General features: G+C 39.6%; 1 protein-coding gene across 1 annotated transcript in view; it reads right to left on the bottom strand.

The window, feature by feature from the left end:
* Positions 1–14144, bottom strand: part of Zc3h6 (zinc finger CCCH-type containing 6) — a 46095-nt gene extending 31951 nt beyond the window's left edge. The window contains exon 1 of the mRNA XM_036184663.1: positions 13683–14144. Within this exon, the coding sequence (XP_036040556.1) occupies positions 13683–13714 (32 nt within the window). The 5' untranslated portion in view covers positions 13715–14144. The remainder of the gene's footprint in view (positions 1–13682) is intronic.
* Positions 14145–14680: the final 536 nt, after the last annotated feature.

Raw genomic sequence — 14680 nt, 5'->3', positions numbered from 1 at the left:
ACACTATGTAACAATTCAATAATTGTTATCCACCCATGGTTCTGGACCTCTTTGAGGGTCATATATCAGCTATCCTACATATCAGATATTCATATTACAATTCCTAACAGTAGCAAATGTATACTTATGAAGTAGCAATGAAATAATTTTATGGTTGGCAGGGGTCACCACAACATTAAAGTCTATTAAAGGGTCATAGCATTAGGATGGCTGAGAACCACTAAATGAGACCATTTTAAATTATTTCCTTCTCAACTCAGAAAACCATGTTTTTCTGGGAGTATCTGAAAGGACATTTATCTTTTTGGATGGGTCGTGTAACTTGAAAAACTTTATTAACTAAAACCTTACTGACTAAAAGTGTAAACAGAATTGTGAAGCACTAGAAACACAACAGACCAATCTGAAGTAACTGATCTAATGCTTACAGGAAACAGTGCAGCCCTAGGGCTCTTGCTGCCCGCAGAGGAAAATCTGCAATGCAGCTAGCGCTCTCTGCTGTGTAGCTTAACAACACAGGGAAGGTTACCAGTGGATGGTCAAACCAAAGGAAAAGACAGCATGCCTATCAAAAGCAGACCAAATTCTGACACCTGACCTGTGCTCAAGATGGGAAATCTTGGTTGGGGATTTAGCTCAGTGGTAGAGCGCTTGCCTAGCAAGCGCAAGGCCCTGGGTTCAATCCTCAACTCCAAAAAAAAAGATGGGAAATCTTCCTTTGGTCATCCATGATATTTGTAGTTCTTTTTAGTATTTGTTAATTTTTATTATCTCTCTATATGTGTAATTGTGTAAAAGTATGTGGGGTGCCTGTGGAGATCAGAAGAGGGTGTCAGACCCCAGCTGTGACCCAAACTCTGGTCCTCTGCAAGAGCAGCCAGCACTCTTAACTGCTGAGCATCTCCCCAGCCCACTCATGGTTATTTTTGTCTTATAGTTTGGCAATCCCTGCTCTCCAGAGTCACATACGCTACCGTAAGCTGTTATTTAATTTATGATACAAAAAAATGTTTTGCAGAAGATATGGCTCATCAGTTTAGAGCACTGACTGCTCTTCCAGGGGAATAGGGTTCAATTCCCAGCATTCAAATGGCAGCTAACAACTATCTGTAACTCCAGTCCCAAAGTGACCAGGCACCTTCTTTTGGACTGAGAATACTGCACACATATGGTATACAGACACACATGCTAACAACACACACACACACACACACACACACACACACAATGAAACTGATAAGTAACACTGAGAAAGTTGCTTCCTAATATAAGGAAACAAAAAGGCTGGGGCTCACCAGTCAAGACTCTAAAAGCAAGGCTTCTTAAGTCAGAATTCCTACAAAGGTTCTAAGTCATAAAACAGCAGGTGTGTAAGTTTCTTTTCTTTATCTGTATGGCTGAGGATCAAAGGGGTTGAAACTATTCAAACCAAGTTCTAATGTATATACCTCAGATCTCTTTGTTAAGCCAATCTTGTGATTTTTCAAAATAAACTGGAAAAAAAAAAAAGACAATGTTGTAATCCCTAAGTGAACCAACTTGAATTTTAATACCTAGACTCCCTTTTGGTATGAAATACATTTTATTTTTCTATTTCTAACTTCAATGTGGAGAGACACACTGAATTTGTTTTACTATTTTATTTTTTATTAAAGCTCTAATGACATTTGTATTATTGCCAGAAACGTATTTATAAAGTCAGAGTTAAAACTCCAAAGTTTAAGATAAGACTAAACAAGTTTACTGTACACTGAGGCTAAGTAGTAAGGTTAATTATCTGGGCCTGATAGTATAGACCTGTAATCCCAGGTACTCACACAACTGAGGCAGTTTTGCAAATTTAGTGCCTGCCAGAACTGGATTTAATTCAAGAATGGTTTGGTCAAAGTTGGGCGGTGGTGGTGTACACCCTTAATCCCAGCACGCCAGAGGCAGGTAAATCTCTGTGAGTTCAAACCTGGCCTGGTCCACTGAGTGAGTTCCCGGACAGGCGCTAAAGTTACACAGAGAAACCCTGTCTCTAAAAAAAAAAAAAAAGCCTTGGTCAGGTAACAAAACCTGACAACAACAACAACAACTAAGTTTCAGCTGTAAATTCAACCCTGAGCTTCAGAAAATAAGATCAAGCATAAGATAGCAATGCTTCCAGGACTGAAGTGGGGTGGGGGTAGGGTGGGAAGGATCCAGGATCCACTTCTTTCTTTTTCTGAGAATAAGATCAAAGAGAAATTTTACCTGAGATAGTGGACAATACCCAATACAATGGACACTGTCTTCAAAGGTTTCATAAAACTAGCATGACAGCTTATTGCTTACAGCATCATATTCCAGTCTGAACAAGAACAAGATGCCAAATTCAATTAAGTAAAAGCAATTACATTGGGAATCAAAGTAAACTGTCTAAGTATACAACTGTCTAATAGTTGGATTTAATCAGGGATGAAATGTACATCTGGAGCAACAATTCTTAAAAACTATATAACATTTTTTTCCTCTCCAGCTTAAAAAAAACAAAAACAAAAAATTTTCAATCATTTAACGTGTACTTATCTAGCACCTTCCAGTAGAACTACAACAGAAAGCAAGATGCAGGTTTCTTTTTCTGCTCTGGAAGGTGTGTGTGTGTGTGTGTGTGTGTGTGTGTGTGTGTGTGTGTGAGAGAGAGAGAGGAGAGAGAGAGAGAGAGAGAGAGAGAGAGAGAGAGAGAGATAGATTGTGGAGATCAAAGACTGGCATCAGGTGTCTTCTTCCATGACTTTTTTCCTTAAATGTTGAGGCAAGGTCTAACTTAAATCCAGATTCAGCTAGCCAAAAGCTCTGAGGATCCCATCTCTGCCTCTCAAGTGTAGATATTACATGTAGGTGGCTAGGCCCACTGGGCATTTTCTTGGATGCTGGGGAGCCCAAGTATGGTCCTCATACTTACATGGCAAGCATTTTATCCAACCCTCCTCATAAAGTTTTTAATTTACTGACAGGTGAGACAGGCAATTAAAAAAACCACACAATAGATAAAACTATCTGAGTATATGGAGGAAGTAAACAGTGCTGTAAGCGTGTGTGCTCTTATAGGGTAAAGCCATCTGTCAGGGCAGTCTGGATGGCATTGTAGGAAGTTGTGAAAAGTGTTAGCCTGAGAGATGGGCATAGTAAGGATCTCTGCAGACAGAGAACAAGTAAAATTTCTGTGGAGAGAGACCATATAATGGAACTGAAGCCAGCTTAGTGTCACTGGGTCATACATATCCTTTCCTCAAGTGTTTGAATATTTTAGTGTTTATCAGGAAATGCCTCCAAGGTAGACCCCTTGGGCTAAAAAAAGACTGAGTTATAAAAGCCTATGGAATTTTCTTTTTTATTTATTTTCATTTATTGTGATTGCTCTGAAATATACATATCTGAATAGAAAATATTATGTTAGACTATATGTATTTTCACAAAAAGAAATTAAGAGAAGTTATAAATTCAAGCAGCAAGGATTCTAACAAAAAATTTCCCTTGTTTTCCTTCTGAAAATAATGAAGTTATCTGGAATAGATAAAGCAGCAATGAAGCTGAGACACACCAAGCTCAGAGTCTTTGCCTGAAGATATTTCTATTTTATTCTATACAACCTCAGCAGCAGTCTGTCTGAATGACTATCTTCCCAGAGTCTCCCCAAAGTAACCAAACAGAAGATAAAGTGTTCATCAGAATTATAAGGATGTTTACAAAGACCCAAAGAAACTAAAAGAGATGAAAGTATCTTCAGTAAAACAGGAAAGGAAGGCACACATTTTATTCAGAGTTCTTTCAATGTGTCAAAAAAATGGCTTCTGGATAACAAAGTATCTGTTAATGCCAAATTCTCAAGTGTTATTCCTCAGGCACCATCTACCTTTTCTTTTGGAGACAGGGTGTCACTGGTCTAGAACTCACCAAGTAGGCAGGCTGGTTAGCAAGCCATCCCTATCTCTGTATCCACAGCACTAGGATTACAAACATGTTATCATATCCATTATGTCCCTGGCCCTATCTTCTGTGGTTTTTATTGTTATTTTGATTTGTTTGTTTGTTTGTTTGTTAAAGCCTATGTACCCTAGCTGCCCTGGAATTTGCTATGTTGTTCAGTCTAGCCTCAAACATATAGTAATCCTCTTGCCTCTGCTGTGTGCTGGGATTACAGTTTTGTGCCACCATACCTAACAAGCCTTTAAATATATACTTAAGCTCAAATCTTTAACATCATGAAGGAATACAGTTACATTCCTCAAATATTTTTTGAAATAAGCAGAAACAGGGTAGTATATGAATAAATCAAAAATTTTAATTGCCTTGCTAAGTTCTTTGAGACTTAATAGTTTTATATATAAAACATAAAATATCTATAAAAATACACATTGTGTTTTTATATTTAACTAGATATACAATTAAACTAGATTTGTTTTCATTCTCCATTTTATCGTTTTCATTAGACTTGATGAAAAATGCAGAAATCCACAGAAAATATTCATCAAATAATATTCCCAATTTTCACACAGCAATTCTTCAGAAATCTTTTTTGGATAGCTTTAACAATGAACCAGGGTGAACTACCTGTCATCTGGTAACATACCCAAAGGGCGTTAGTTCTATAAGTATCCAATACCCCAATCCACCATCTGCTATTAGACTGCAAATTTGAGGTGCTGAGACTATAGGATCTGAAGGTGTGATAAGAATGCTTTTTTGTTTGTTTGTTTAAGGAAATGTTCTACTTTATTATACTTTGGCCCAAGTTTTCAACTAAAATGTACTTTTTTCTAATTCTGCTTTGGTCAAGTCATTTCTTATATTCCTGGATGTCACATGATCAGAAACTGCCTGAGCATTTTACTATTTTAACTAATCAGTATAGTAAGGTAAATCTATACATATGCATGACATTTAGATCTGCTGTACATATGTGAATATTCCAAATTAAGAAGGTGTTTTAGGTACAAGTTGGAAGGAAAATCTGTCTTATTTATTGAAATTTTACCAATTAGATGAAGTATAAATGTATATTAATGAATGTGGAAAATGTTACAAGTAATATTTACGAAAGCTATTTTGTGTAAAAAGAAACTAACCACTAGATAATGATTTTGCCTCTTCCTCAAAATTTCATAAGGAAACTTCTAAAGTTTTGTTTAACCCAATAGTTTCTGTTCTGTGTCTAGATGACTAGGTAGAGAAACAAGTTCTTCCAACTGTCTGGTGTCCTACTACCTCAAGTGAAAGTGACCCTAGTGTATGAATTAAAGCAACAACTAGACTAATCTAGCAATGAGCAGTGCTGAAAAATATCATTACTGTACTGTAATGACTTACTGTTACTGAGACCACTAAAACTTGTAACAAGGACTTCAAGTGTAACTGTTCCTACTTTTTTACATATGCTGGAGGTTTGTTCAGATGATGATGATGATGACATTGGCTTTGGCTCCTGCTTTGGTTGGCTGTTGTTTTTCAGACTAGGCCATTTGACATTCAGAAAAAAAGTAAAGAGGCATTTGGTACAACATATGCACAACCAAACCATGAAGGTGTTTCTTATAACAGTGGAGTATGCATTTGCACTTGATTTGCTTATACAAAATAAAAATTTAAGATAGAATTAATTATATATCTTAAAGTCATAGCAATCAAGTCACAACCTAGAACTCAAAGCTCCACAGAAGTACAAGTGTTCCAAGACATTTCTCAACTGTCTGTAGAGATTAAAAACTTAAGCTAAAGGAGAATTAGGGATCTTTGTGCATCAATTAATTCCCTTAAGAAACTGAAATGTATATGAAAGAGCAGAATTTCTATTTTCTATAGCTAAAAATGCAGCTTTGTTGGCTGACTTTCTTTAAAATGTAATATGAACATAAATAGTCCAAGTAACTGGAGGTTTTAATATTTTAAGATTTAGAAGCAGGGGTTGGGGATTTAGCTCAGTGGTAGAGTGCCAAGGCCCTGGGTTCTATCCTCAGCTCAAAAAAAAAAAAAAAAAGGTTTAGAAGAAGGTCTATTTGGGGATTTAGACAAAGGTATGATAAAGGATGAACTCATAACTGAAGCAGAATTATCCATAACTCAGTGACTTCTATACATGATACAGATGATCCCAACTGTAAAGCAATGGACAAGGCAGTGGCACTGAAGGCAGTGACTTCTATACATGATACAGATGGTCCCAACTGTAAAGCAATGGACAAGGCAGTGGCACTGAAGGCCAGACAGGTAGTTCTTCTCCCTCCGCCATCCAGTCTGCTCCTCAACCAGGAAATGGAGTGAAATACAGATTATAAACTATGATCCAGAAAAAACTTTGAGGATCATTAGAATTCCAAAACTAGGTTTTCTATCAACTTTGTGGGGAAAAGCTGTGCTCCAGTTTTATGTTATACTTTTAATGATAATTAACTTAATACTCTTTAAAAGCTACTTGTGGGGCAGCTGTGGCGCACGCCTTTGATCCCAGCACTCAGGAGGCAGAGCCAGGCAGATCTCTGTGAGTTCGAGGCCAGCCTGGTCTACAGAGTGAGATCCAAGACACACACACACACACACCAAAACTACACAGAGAAACCCTGTCTCAAAAAACCATTGAAAGAAAGAAAGAAAGAAAGAAAGAAAGAAAGAAAGAAAGAAAGAAAAAGCTACTTGGGGACTGGCTTTAATCATTTATTTTCCACTCAAAAATATACATATGGTGAATGAAAGTTTAAGTATTAAGAAAGTATCAGTATCTGAAGTATTAAGCCAGAAAATTAAAAACAAAGCACATACAAAATCAGTTACAGCAGAAAAAGCTTACTTTGCCAAGAGTAAACAACCTGTTAAAACTGTCTTTGTTAAAATCATGTAATTACTATTATCTTGGTTGGTATGTGTTCACACTAATCAAGTAACACCTCCCAGAACCCAACCATCCTCCTGTGTGTGTGTGTGTGTGTGTGTGTGTGTGTGTGTGTGTGTTTATAATAAGAATGTTCTTTAAAAAAAAAAAAAAAGAAAAGAAAAGAAAAAGAAACCAACCATAAAACCAAAAGATTAAATAATACCAGATTAAGGAGGACCAAATGGAAAAAACAAACAAACAAAGAGAACTAAATTTAAGATATTAGTGCTCAATGCAAAGAACTGTTCTTAACAGAAGGAGCGGCTGTCAACAACAGAAGTGATGAAAGAGAAATGCAATGACAAATATGGGCAGTGTCGTGTGTCCAGGAGAAGATACCTTTAAGAGAGATGCAAGTGTGTACTTGACAGGTACATTATGGAGATGTGAATATCACATCATTGGGACTTACTACCATTAAACTATCATTTACAACTAAACCCTTGTCCTAATACCATGCTCTTGTTCATTGGACAACTCCTGATACTGAGTTTTCTACATAGCATTCTAAATGAAGAACACACTGATGCAGACATCTAGTCTTCATTACACAGGAATCAAATGATACTCTCATGAATATATTCCCTTGATATGCAGATAAAAGTGTAGGCTCTGGAGTTAGATTACTGGGGTTCCTACTAATTTACTTAGTGCCTTTGAGAACTTTTAAGTCTTCATATTTGTTTTCTCACTTCTAAAAGGGAAGACCAACAATAAGACCTTCTACTTGGATTGATGTGAGAATTAACTGATTCATATGAAGCAATGAAGACACTAGCTTTCCCACAGAAAGTGATCAATGTTACTAGGGTTGAGCCTAATTGGTATGTCTGAATCTAAACCGCTGAGGTGAGTCCACTTCTGAACCTGAAAAACTGATTATGCAGGGTCACTCTGGAAAATTACTCTGGAAAAATCACAAGGCAATTGGCAGCCCTGGCATGAAGGCTTGATCTGGTGAATTCAAGGTCAACCATCCCTGTGAGACAGGTATCCCATCTGTCCAGGAGGAAACCTTGTTTAATACATAGCAAAAGGTTACAAACTTCAGTTGTCAGCCCATGCCTTTTATACCAACACTAAGGAGGCAGATCTGAGTTCGAGGCTAGCCTGGTCTACATAGTGAGTTCCAGGTCAGAGAGGGTTATACAGTGAAACTCTGACTCAAAAAACAAACAAACAAACAAAAAACAAATAAATAAAAAAGCAGAAAACAAACTCCAGCTGTAACCAGATCAACTACATGAATGAGGCACACACTGAATGAGTCTGCAGATGCAGAAGTGATAAGACTGTTCAGGGTAGAAAACATTAAGTCAAATCTTTTCTTTCCTTTTTTTTTTTTTTTTTGCCAGAGCTGAGGACCAAACCCAGGGCCTGCAAGTGCTCTACCACTGAGCTAAATCCCCAACTCCTAAGTCAAATCTTAAATGCATTCAAGGAAGCCTATTTTCAAACAAGCTGGGCTCAATTCTGTATGGTAGAGAGCATACCTAGCATGTGAATGTTGGTTCAATCTCCAATAAAGAAGAAAAAAAATCATCTAACCAAACACGTGTGTGTAAACTTTCAGGCTGAAGGCCATCAGTTTACAGCACCTTTTAATTCAGTACTAAAATGTTCTAATTTAGAATAATGTATATCAAAGGACTTTAAAAACAAAAACAGCAAAAACAAAAAAACAACAACAAAAAACTCTTTCCTTCAGTGCTTTGATCTTCACATCCTCCTTTGGTTTTTAAAACACTGTTCTTTTCTTCATGACCTATTACAACACATATCTCAGTTAATCTCAATCATTTCAACTAACATCTCAGACACTCCTAATTCTACCAAGCATTAACTGAAAAATAACTCATGAATCTTGCTTCATGTCCCAAGTCATTGCCGATATCCAGTCTTCACTGGACAATGACTAAATGTCTATCCTAGCTCTGGCGCACTTTCTCCCACTCCATTTTCAACCACAGCCATCCATCACAGCTATCATCACCTAGTACCTAGATTACTGCAGGAATTGCTTTTCCTCTCTCCAGTGCTGCTCACATCAATCAAACATCCTCACAATGACTAGAGGGCTCAGACAGCACCCAGGTAGGTACCCTCTAACTCTACTTCTACTACTATCTCCTGTGCTCACTTTTCACGCTTACATGCTGCTTCCACTTCCCTGCTTTTCCCGTCCTCCTACCAAGCTCATTCCTGAGTCCTGGCCTTTTCATCTCCCATTCCCCGTCTGGAATGCTTTGCTCCCAAATGTCTTGGGTATGGACTGCTCTCCTATTCTAGTTTTGAGAAATGCTACTCTTTTAGTAAGTGGTTACCTAATAACCCTACTGAAAACAGAAACATTCCACAGGACTCTCTCACTTTCTGCTCTAATATGTAAGTTGCTTATGTTATGTCTCTCCCAAGAAAATATTAGTCATGTTTTACTGCTGTATACTCCATGTCTAGAACAATAAATATTACATGATTAATGTTTACCAAAAACGACTCAATCGTCTTCTCACTTTCCTATAGCCTGTTTTTTTTCTAGACCTGAGGCAGCATACCAACCATATGCAGCAGATTATTGTCCTACTTGTAAATCTTGATGTGGTCCCCATATCCCATCAGGATGGGTCTGGCCCCAAGTTTATTTAAGCCTTTTCCTCACTTTTCAAAATAATTCCACAATGTCTACACATTAACATCTTAATCATGTCTGAACCTGCTGTTTCACTTCATTTCTTGTGCTTTCTACAGATGCCTGTCTGTACTTGGCCAAACTCTGGTGCAGTCTCTTAGTCAAGTTTTCAATCCACTGAGAGACTGTAAAAAGTGGTTAAACCACAACTACACTTCTGACTAGCTGGAGTTTTGCTGGTGGTGCTTTAGAGGAACGAAAGCAGAAGGGGAGGGAAATAAAAGGTGAAACTGTTCATAAAAACAAAGAATGACCTCCAACTCCAGGAAAATAGCCATATCTCCTATTAACTAAAAAATAAATGAAGAAATAATAAACTTTAGGAATCACAAGGTCTTATACTAGGATCATGTTCAAATCATCTTTTCCTCCACTGTAGGTCCTGAGTAACTTTTTACCATTAGCATATTTCAGAAAGCTGTGATAGTTATTAGGGCTCTGTTTATCTTTTTCTATTCTGCTACTTAAGTATTGGAGGCAGAACTAACATTTAACCTTTAGAAGCTGCTTGTGGGGTTGGAAGTGTAGCTCAATGGTAGAGCTCTTACCTAGCATGCATGAGGCCACAGGTTTGATACCAAGCATCATACAAAGTTGTTTTAATTGGGTTAATATTCAGCTGAAGGCTAAAGAAGGGTAAAGTTGTTCATGAAAGAACTGAGTGGAAGGGGGACTATACCTTTCTTTAACTTCCTCAATTCCTTCCTCTTTGTCTCTAATTTATGTCTTGAACTAGGCTCCAGACTTATGCACAAGGCCACATAAGAACATTCTACATATCTACAATACTTAAATTTATAAGTGTTATTATATTAATAAATCCTTATAAAAATACTTTTTGCTCCAGGCATGACATAATAAAGGAAAGTACACCAACTGGACAGTTTTATTTCTTTGTTTCAGGGGGATTGTTTGTTGTTTTGAGACAGAGTATCACTATATAGCTCAGATTGGTATTAAATTCATGCCAATGTTCCTGCTTCAGTGTCCAGAGTGCTGGGAATTATAGGTGTGTACCAATAACACCAACTCCCAAATGGATATTCTCAAAAGGTGATTTTTCAAATACATGTTTTTTTCAAAATATAGCAAACAATTTTACACAAAGCACTCACCATATAAAACATATATGAGAAAATAATTTTAAAGCAGAAAGTTATACATTTTATGAATTTCACTTACATTTAGAATTTCCTTCTCCTGAAAATTATATTTTAATTTATATAAAGTCAAAGCAGTTATGAGTTTTCACTATTTTCCTGAATGTGTATTAGTTTTCAAGTGATATAAAATAATCTTTGTGAAAATAACTAGTCCTATGCCAAATTTTACATATTCTCCACATAATTCATATAAACTTGTATTACAGTATAAAATAGTTATAATTTAGAAGCAGAGAAATAGTTGAAGAATCCATAGATTATTTCCTACCAGGCTTCTTAAGAATCAACTAGAAACCTATAAAAATACAGAGAAGCACAAACCTATGTAGAGATTTCTATGAAAGTTGTTCTGGGGAGTACACAGATCTTCATTTTGGATCAAAGCAGGTCAGATTAGATAAGACTGAGAAACATTTACCTAACAGTTCATAATTACACGAGGCGCTTCTAAAATTTAAACTTGGACCCAGGGCACATCAGTGGAAATGCACTAAGCTCTTCAAGGCAGACTGAAAAAAAACGCTGTCAACTAAAAATTCAGTTGTTCAAGTTCACAAAGTTAGATGGTTGCAGTGCTGGAGCAAGGTCTTTCTTTAGATGCCCTGCTCTGCTGGTTTTCTTCCTTCTTTCCTTTAGCCCAGGCTGCCCTCAAATGGCAATCCTCCTTGGCATCCAGGATATCAGAATCACAAGAATAACCCCCACACTGATAGTGCCCTTTCTTGATGTAGTTCTTTTCACATAAGTGGTTTAGAAAAAATAGCATCTGTTTCATAGCACCACTTAACACTGGAAATACTTTTGGGTCCTAATTTATAACAAAATCATTGCTAAATTCTTAATCTATATCCTTCAAACTTAAGTTTCATTTTAACTTCTAAGTCAGTATTTTAAAACTTCAGTTTTTACTTTTTTAAAAAACAGGGTCCTGTTGTTTAGGGTAGGCTGACAAGAACACACCATTTTCCTATCTCTGACTGAGTGTTGGGAATTCAGGTATGCACTCCCACACAGGGTCCCAAATTCTTCTCAAAGTCTGATAGCAACCAGACATAGTGATGCACATCTTTAATCCAGCTCTCTGGAGGCACAGGCAGCCGACCTATTTGAGTTTAAGACAACCTGGTCATATCAAGTTCCAAGCCAGCTACAACTAATGAGACTGTGTCTAAAAAGAGAAAGAGAGAGAGAGAGAGAGAGAAAGAGAGAGAGAGAAAGAGGGGGGAAGGGAGGAAAGCAAGCCCTTATACCATCATTCTTTAGTAGAGCATTATTTTGATTTCTATATTTGGTGATTTTTTTTCATTATATAAAATGAGTTACTCTGGCCACTAACAAATGAGAACAAATTTCCTTTCATATTAATGAATTTTAAGTTCATTAACAAAATCTTATCATTGGCTTATCAATAGACTTTTCAACATTACTAGTTAATTCTAGGAACTTTCTTTATAACTTTTTTTTAAAAAGGGTAATATTGGATTATGGATGTAGCTGAGTGTTAATGAATATTTGCCGCCAGGTGGTGTTGGCGCATGCCTTTAATTCCAGCACTCAGGGAAGGCAGAGCAAGGCAGATCTCTGTGAGTTCGAGGTGAGCCTGGGCTACCAAGTGAGTCCCAGGAAAGGCACAAAGCTATCCCAGAGAAACCCTGTCTCGAAAACCCAAAAATAAAAAAATAAAAAAAATAATATTTGCCTATCATACCAGAGTCCCTAGGTCCATTTGCCAGCATAAAAACCACAGAGGTATTAATTTTAAAAATTATGAAAAATGTGTCAAGTACAAGCTTCTGCACTTATAATTTTAAGGGTGCATTTTATTATCTAAAAATTGCCTGATTGATGTCTTTCTGAAGAATTTTTATTACATTATTGAAGTTGTTCGACTTTTTTAATCCCTTTGAAGGTCATCATATAGTTTGATATTTCAAATTTCAATGAAATATTTTGTTTTGCTTTTGTATTACTCAACAATTCTTAAGTCTTATGGGCCACACTAGAACACAATGTATCCTTCTGCCTACTTCTACACACAAAGCAATGTGAGCTTGTGGATTTTCAAGCTAATATTCTAAGTAGGAATCAGATGCATAAGATTTGCACCGGGAATTTTAATAAAAGTCTTCCTCTGCCCCCTTTAGAAACGATTTGGCTATGAGTGTAAATTTGAAGTCTAACTAAAATTTAGGTAGGCTGGAGTATACTCTGTAAACGCCACCTAATCATTGCATGGCACCAAGCTCATGCCTCTCGGAGAGCACAGCAAAACTTACAAAAATAGAAAAATCAGACTCTCAGCTAGATGATCGAATGGTATTTAGCATCTAGGAAACCAGGTTAAGTTAAAAATCTGTAGTCTGTGTTAACGTTCTCTTTGAAAATTGCCATTTCACGTTCGGGGGGGGGGGGGGGGGGGGAGGGTAGAGGACTGCGGCAGACACATGGCCTGGGGGGGGGGGATGGGAAGGGAAGCGGCTGGGTTTGGTTTTTTTTGTTTCTTCTTTTTTTTTTTTTCCCCCTTTCCTCCTAAAAACTAAATATGTGTATTTTCAGAGGTGGACTCGGGTAGGAGGCACACATCCAAAAGGCCTACTAACTGAGCCTTCGGGGCCGGTCCCCACGGGGCTGCCGAGGCCGGTTACTGGCCCGGCGGGGCCGACGCCTGAGCCGGGCCGGGGGCGGGGGGCTCGCACGTGCCCGGCGGGGGCGGGGCGGCGAGCGGCGACCCCGGCTCCGGGAGGCGGGCGCGGCCGGGTCGGCCTCCCTCCCCCGCGGCCCGCAGCCAGCTGCGGCGGGGGACGAAGGTTGCGCGTCACGGAACCGATGGAGCCACACAGAGACGTCTAAGTCATGCAGGAGGCGCCCGGCCCCGGCCCGCTCCCGCCGCCCCGACCCCTCCTCTCATCCGACAGAAAGACAGACAAGAAGGGTTCCCGACCTGTCGTGCCCTGCATGTTCAGAGTCTGTCATGTTTGGTCAAGAACGGGGCGGGGCTGGAGGGCAGGTCTGGAGGCCGGCGGCGGCGGGGCGCGGGGAGGACCCCTGCGCCGCCTGCGGGCACCTGTTCCCGGCCGCCGCCGACAGGTGACGAAGTGGTAAAAACTCACGGTTACTAGTGAGCGACACAGACACAGACTTTCCAGTCTATTAACAACCACGCCAGAGAGATGGGGCTCTAACTGCAAAGACTGGGCAACGGCCCCGCGCTGCCGGCGCTGCCGCTCTAGTCTGTATTCGCCGCCGGAGGCTGAGGCGTGGGAGCCGGCGGGTGGCGTGCAGCGACGCGGGGATTTGGACAGTGGCCGTAACGGTGATTTCTCCTCACCAACATGGCGGCACCCGGGACAGGCGGCTCAGAAAATGGCGCCGGCCGCAACACCGTGCCCGGGACTAAAGGGCAAGTGAGATTCCTCCGCGAGCCGCAGCCCTCTCCCTGCCCGCCGGGGGCTGAGCGCATCGGCCATTGGTGGAAACTGCCCGTCAATCACCTCCAGGGGCGGGCCTTTAGTATCCCCGCGGCAGCCGCGGAGGCAGCAATCTGATGGCTGGGCAGGGTGGCGCCTGGAGTCAGAGCGGGAGGGGCAGGCTACCCCGCAGTGCTTGCTTGTGTTCAGCAGGTCTTCTGTGCCCGTTTCTCGGGGTTCCTGCTAGACTCGCCGTTCCAGGGCTTCGGGGTTCCGGACGCCTCACACAATCTCCTCTCCTCCGCAGCCGTTAGCTGCGTGAGATAAGAAAGGAACTGTCAGTTATCTTTGTGAAAAGAAAACCTTTGTTGCCCAAATAAGTTGGAATCATCGTTAGGCCCTCAAAGTTGCTGCTGTTAGCTGCGTAATGTTTAGTGCGCGTTGGCATTGTAAGGGCGATTAGTTGGCATGCAACTTTTTCTGATGATACTAAATTCACTCAATCATTTCTTGACAGAATTAAAAATAGCTG

This window comes from Onychomys torridus, chromosome 4, assembly GCF_903995425.1.
Source record: "Onychomys torridus chromosome 4, mOncTor1.1, whole genome shotgun sequence".
In the NCBI taxonomy this organism is placed as follows: domain Eukaryota; kingdom Metazoa; phylum Chordata; class Mammalia; order Rodentia; family Cricetidae; genus Onychomys; species Onychomys torridus.
Note: the sequence above shows the minus strand (reverse complement) of the source record. Positions and strands in the feature narration are given on the sequence as shown.